At 54.8% G+C, this 6,000-nt stretch overlaps 1 protein-coding gene across 1 annotated transcript in view; it reads left to right on the top strand.

Annotated features, from left to right (window-relative positions):
* The window catches only part of LOC104290545 (PGC-1 and ERR-induced regulator in muscle protein 1-like), a 6,097-nt gene extending 607 nt beyond the window's left edge, over window positions 1-5,490 (top strand). Inside the window, exons 2-5 of the mRNA XM_009889657.1 lie at window positions 204-904; window positions 1,217-1,541; window positions 3,489-3,605; window positions 5,411-5,490. Coding sequence (XP_009887959.1) covers window positions 204-904; window positions 1,217-1,541; window positions 3,489-3,605; window positions 5,411-5,490 — 1,223 coding nt within the window. The remainder of the gene's footprint in view (window positions 1-203; window positions 905-1,216; window positions 1,542-3,488; window positions 3,606-5,410) is intronic.
* Window positions 5,491-6,000: the final 510 nt, after the last annotated feature.

The following is a 6,000-nucleotide window of genomic DNA, read 5'->3' as shown; positions in this document are numbered from 1 at the left end:
GGCAGCCCCGCGGCCGGCATGGGCATTGGAGAAAGGAGCAGCCAGCGGCAATCAGGCCATGGAGTCTCCAGGCCACCCAGCTGGAAAAAGCGCCCCAGAGCAAGGAGGGGACGCAGGAGTGGGACAGCCCCATGGCAGCCCGGTGGCAGCACAGCCAGGGTCTCCGGTGCAGGGCAGCTCAACGGCGCTGGCTATCTCCCCAGAGGGTTCGGCGAGGAAGAGCCCTAGCAGCGCTTCCCGCTCGGAGCCCGGGTTACGGGGTCCCCCGCGTGACCACCCCCCGAGCCCAGCCCTGGAGACTGCACCCAAAATGCCCGTTTCCCCGGCGCGGGAGGAGGCGAGCGGGGAGAGAGCGGGTGCTGAGCCCAGCTCTCCGGCCGGCTCCCCAGACGTTGTGAGGCCCAAGGTGCCGGGACAGCCGAGAAAGAGCCGCAAGCAACGTGGAGCCAGCGCCGTCGAGGCAGCCCAGGGGGACAGGGAGCCTGCGGGAGCTGCAGCACAGGGGACTGGCGTACCCGCAAAGGCACCTTTAAGCTCACCGCTGTCCTCACGAAAGAGTAAAGGGAAGGAGAAGGCAGCCAAGCCAGCTCTTGTGAAGCTGGGGAGCGAGGAGGCAGGGGAGAGCAAGCGGCCAGCGCCCAGCCCTAGCACGGAGGAGGGCGATCCAGCCTTGAGCGCTACCCCCAAACAGAAGGCGAAAGAGCCGGGAGCACAGCCCTTGGGGAAGGCGAAAGCCACCAAACATTCAAAGCCAGGGCAGGCTGGTGGCTTGGGCGTACGTGACAATGTGCCGGTGATCTCTGCCAGCGGAGCTGCGGCTCCTCCAGGAGAGGTATGCCAGGAGGTGCCAGAGAAGCCTCTCCATCCCAAGAGCGTGGTGGCTTTTGGAGGGGATGCTGCTGAGGTACCCCATGGGGAGCCTGCAGCTGAGACCCCCGCGGAGCTGGGTCCCCCTTGCTTTGCAGCCGGGACCTCTTCAAGGGCAGACACCCTGGACGTGACTTGGCCTGAGATGTATGAATATTTGTTCTGTGACTCCCAAGGGGAAGAAGAAGGAATGGGGAACTCAGTGGAGGGGGAGAAAACACCCTTGGAAAGGGAAATATCCTTGCCTGAACTGTATGAATATTTTTTCAATGAACCAGAAGGAAACAGGAAAAAAGTCAAGGGTAAAGACAGGAAGCGAAAGAAGTTCAGCAGCTTGGGCCACGCTCAGCTGCAAAATGAGGATCTCGACTCATCTCCAGTCAAAGACTCCGTGGTTATCTCAGTCCCAGAGGTATACGAACACTTCTTTCCAGATGGGCCTGGGAACAGGGCGGGCTGGAGAGGGATTTTCTCAATCGCTCCAACCTCTGAGGTGAAGAAAGCTGTGGGGGCTTTGAAGTCCCTCCTGCAAAGGCCAATGCATCTCGTCAGAGGCCAAGCCCCAGCCCCCCAGGCTCTCCTGCGGAGAGGATCGGGAGAGAAGCTTTCCCTCGTCCCGCTGGGAAGAGGCGAGGCACGGCCAGAAAGTTTGGACATGGCCCTTGCACTGACAGGTAAAGCACTGTTACCCCCTGCCCGCTGCCCGACCGCCCCGGCTTGCCGCTGCATGTAGAGATGTGCCTCCGCCTTGCGGGGTCTCCTGTGCTCCCACCGCCCCTCGGGAAGCCTGGCAGCCAGCTCTGGCCCTGCTGCAGCCACCTCCGCTCCAGCCGCAGCGGCATTAGTGCCACCGTACAGATGGGTGGCATTTTGGTGGGCTCCGCCAGGTGTAGCTGGTCTGAAGTCCCGCTCCTGGCACGTGAACCTTGCCGCACAGCAGCCCTGGGCTTTAGCAGGAGAAGCGTGGCTAAAGCCACCGCCGTGACGTGCAGTGTTGCATTGGCTCTCTCTTGCGATGCTCACGCTGTCCCTATGCGGAGCGAGTGCCGCTGGCCAGTCCCTGCGGGCTGGCTCCCAGTGCCGTGGGAGGCATGGACAGGGAATCCGGGTATATTCTATGCATAACTCGCTTTGCTCCCCGCAAACTCCTGTCCTGGGGCAGAGGTGGTCATGGCAGCACTCATGCAAGAGGCTGAAACTCAGCCTGGTCTGAAGTGCCTCTCCCAGCTCATTCAGTTCTCATCCTGAATGGTTATAACTTACTGTAGATCTAATCTATTCTTTTGCACTCTGGCCAAGAAAAACTTACTGAAGCGGATAGCTGCGTTAAACATGGCTGGTGTTACTGCAAGGTCTGGTAGAGATAGGGATCCCCTACCCCAGTGCCACCCAACTGCCCACAGAACCACATACCTGTATTTCTGATGAGGGAATGGGAGGCAGAGCAGCAAAATCCTTCTGTACTGAAGAACTTGCACCCCTGAGATAAGGCAATGGCTGCTGAGCTGCTGCCCTGTTAAAGTCGGGCTGCTGATCGATCTAATATTGGTGGGGGGAAAGGTGTGCACAGAGTGGAACGCATCCAAGGCTTCCAGCTGAAAGAGGTGAGGGGGACTTTAAAACACACGATAATTTGAAAAACACCCTCCAGAGACCTCAGAGGTTACCTGAATATTGACTGTTACAGAGGCAGGCAAGACAAACAGGAATAAAAGGAGAGCAAGTCCGACCCACTAGGACAGCCAGCATATTTATCTTAAAGCATATATGATGCTTACAGCCACAGTGCCTCACAGTTAATATTAAAACCAAACAATGAATGAGTCATCCCAAAGGGTGCCTCAAAATAGAGCTTCCAGTCTGTTTGCCGTGGTCGTAGCTAATTAATAAGCCAACTTTAATTAAAAGCCTGATCAAATAAACATAGGAGCAAAAATAACCTATTCTTGCAACACGTCTTCAAGTCGTGCCAGACTGGAACTCCAGCAGAGAAGGAAACGCAGAACACTCCGAGCTGTCTCCCTCCCTGGACCTAGCAGGTGGTGGGATTGAGGTGGGATCCATGGAGAGATACGGAGCACTGATGGTCCTCAGGGACATATGTGTTGTCCTAGAGCTCTGCGCGTCTCAGGGCATTTTCTTGCAGGAAGGGGACCTTGCCCAGAGGGACCTGCCTGCAGTCCCGGCACATCGGCAGCCAGCCCAGGAACTGCTCTCTCCTAAGTCTACTCCCCAGACCCGCTTCCAGCCATCACAGAGGGATGCGCTGGGAAGATACGCAGGGAGGTGGTGAGGCAGTCAGAGGTCCTGCAGGCAGCATGTCTGCTGGCTGTGCCTCCCAGTCCCATGGGTGGCATCAACAAAGATTTGTCTCAGGCTCTTAACAAAGTGTAAAACTGAGAGGGGTGAAAAATGTGCCCCTCTCCTTAGGAAACGTACCTGAGTCCTAAATAGATATGTTTGACTTGACCGACAGTGAAAAAAGGTCTTCTGGGAGGGAAAACTTGTGACAAATGTCTTTCTCTGGGAGTGGAAGGGACTCACTGTCCCAGAGGGACTGGAGCCATCCGTGGCAGAGGAGGAGTTGTAAAACCCCAAGCCTCATGCTCTTCTTCTCGCAGGGGGGCCTGAGGTTCCGCTGGCGCTGACCCACAAAGACATGTGCCTCGTCTTCTGTGCCTTTGCATCCTGGGCAGTGAAGACCTCCGACCTGCAGGCTCCGGATGCCTGGAAGACCAGTATGTATGGTGCCCAGCCTGGTGGGAGAGGGGTGAGAGAGGGGTGGGAAAGACCTTGTGGAAGACGTGGCGGGGAGAAAGGCAAGGATGCTAATGCACCTAATGCCTGTGGGAAAATGCAGTCATTTTCCTGCTTTTCCAAAGTGTCACATTACTTTCTCATACTTTCTCTCTGCTATAGAAATGATTCCTACTCACTTATGTTGTCCTTTCCCCACACAAAGTGACTGCTGACTCAAACTGAGCCGTAGGAGAACTCGGTATTCCTAGTTTTGGCCCCACTGTGACAGGGACCAGTACCCATATGTCAGGGGAAAAGAGGCTTCTTTAGGATCCCTGCTGGCTAGAAGCTGAATCGGGACCTCCAGTATGCAGGTTTATACTCCTTCATCTCAGCTGGAACAAATGCACACATTTTTCTAATGTGCTGTAAAGGTATAATCTTTTTTCTAAATACAGCTTAGCTGAAGTATTATCCTGGTGCACTGAGTCCCGCAAGCAAACGGAGCTCTGTCAGTTCCTCTCCTCTCCAACCGCAGCACTTGAATAAACTGGTGGGGAGAGAGGAAGCTCGGACAGCACGAACGAGCTGAGCTGTGGCTCAAAGGGTGCGGGTCGCTGGATGAGCAGGACACAGGACAGGGAGTGCAGCAGTCCCACCTGTGGGGTCCAGTCCGTGGGCACCGGAGAGCCCCAGCCACGGGGCGAGACACCGGGGCCAGGTCTTCCTGCCCCTTGTCTGGGGGAGGAATGTTCCCCACTAAGGTCACGCAGGAAGCTGACACCCCAGGGCTGAGAATAGCTCATTAGCTAAAGTTGCTCAGTGCAATCATCACAAGGAGCTTTTGGCCTGCTCCTCCTTGCCTTCTTAGTACGAGACGGTAGACGTGGCCTCAGAGAGGGTGCGAAAAGCGAGATATGGGCCTCGTGCCCTCAGGATCGCATAACCCAGCGTGCAGTAAGCACCCGGAGAGGAGGGGAGGCGAGAGACAGTTTGACATCCTGGACTAGCAATTCTCTTTTGGCATTTTAGGTTCTAACAAGGTGAATTGCCCTGTCTATGTCCCAGGCTCTAAGACGTAAATCAAAATCAAGTCTGAATTTAAACTGGGAAGTCCAAAGGCATGGCTTGGGTTCCCAGTTTTGTTTGGGCACAGATCAGGGGAATTTGACCTTTCTTATGAGCAAAGCTAAAAACATTAGCTGAAAGTACAGAGAAGAGCTTGATTCTGTGTATAATCTCCATTAGTTATTTTTTGTCTCTCTAACATTTTCTGATTCTGGGTTTGGGGTAGTTTCTGCTTTTGGCTGGGATTAGAGTATCCACAGATATTTTTCTTGGCATCTTGGTCTGAAGAGAAGTAGAAAATGAAGGGACTGTCCTGGTGAGATTTCCTACTGTGGCCTTCTCATCCAAGTATAGACCCATTAGATCTCCACGTGAACCTGTATATCTAACCACCAGCTGTCTCTACCACACACGTGAAGTCTGTGTTGCCTTTCCCTTAAAAACAGCTATTTCTTGTGAAATGGTGGTGTGATGCGTGTGCCCAAACTATAGGACTAGATGTGGTTGGCCAGGCTGTGGCCAGCTCAGGACTGAACGCACTGGGAACAGGCACGGTGTGGTGGGGATGAAGAGCAAAGGGAGGAGGGCTCTGAGAAAAGGAGGGGAGCGACTCCCCCCTGGGACCCATGGACCAGAGTGAGCCAAGTAGCTTGTGATCTTCAAGTTTGGAAAAAGATCTTCAGGTTTGGAAGAAGCACCCAGACTCACTCTGGAAATGTGTTGGGCTCTTTTCCAGTGTTCCTGGCAAGTTTTGGCACGCTTTCTGCCATCCGCTACTTCCGAAGGCAGGTCAGAGAAGGACACCCCCGGACCTAGGCTCAGCGCACACCGCAGGTGCTTCCTGAGGACAGGCGAGGACAGTGGAGGCAGAGACCGGGGACTTTGTTCTTGGGCAGTGTGAGAAGCCTGGATCCCAGCACCAAGACTTCTCTGGACCCATCCCCAAAGGGGACAGGATGTCACAGGAAGCAGGATCCTTCTGGTGACAGTCATTTACAATACGGTAGGCAGTTTGTACCTCTACTGGACAGAAGAGGAGCCCGGCGTGGGCTGGCTCTGTTCTTTCTTTGCACACTTCTAGCATACTTGTGCTATCTCCTAGGAGTAGTCACAGTGTCTGTTCCAGGGCGCTGCTTGTCCGTCCTCCCTGCTGAAGTCACCTGGTGGCAAAAGAAGGCACTGAGGTGGTGGAGGGAGGAGAGAGCAAAAGAAATCAGGGAGGCGCTTCGTTCCTATGAAAGGGTTGGAGTATCTGGGAAAGAAGAGAGCAGAGAGCTTTGGGGAAGAGCTGTCTCTGTCCAAACATGGTGCTTTGCTAAGCGTGTG

Source organism: Charadrius vociferus, unplaced genomic scaffold (assembly GCF_000708025.1).
Source record: "Charadrius vociferus isolate BGI_N301 unplaced genomic scaffold, ASM70802v2 scaffold477, whole genome shotgun sequence".
Taxonomy (NCBI): Eukaryota; Metazoa; Chordata; class Aves; order Charadriiformes; family Charadriidae; genus Charadrius; species Charadrius vociferus.
Note: the sequence above shows the minus strand (reverse complement) of the source record. Positions and strands in the feature narration are given on the sequence as shown.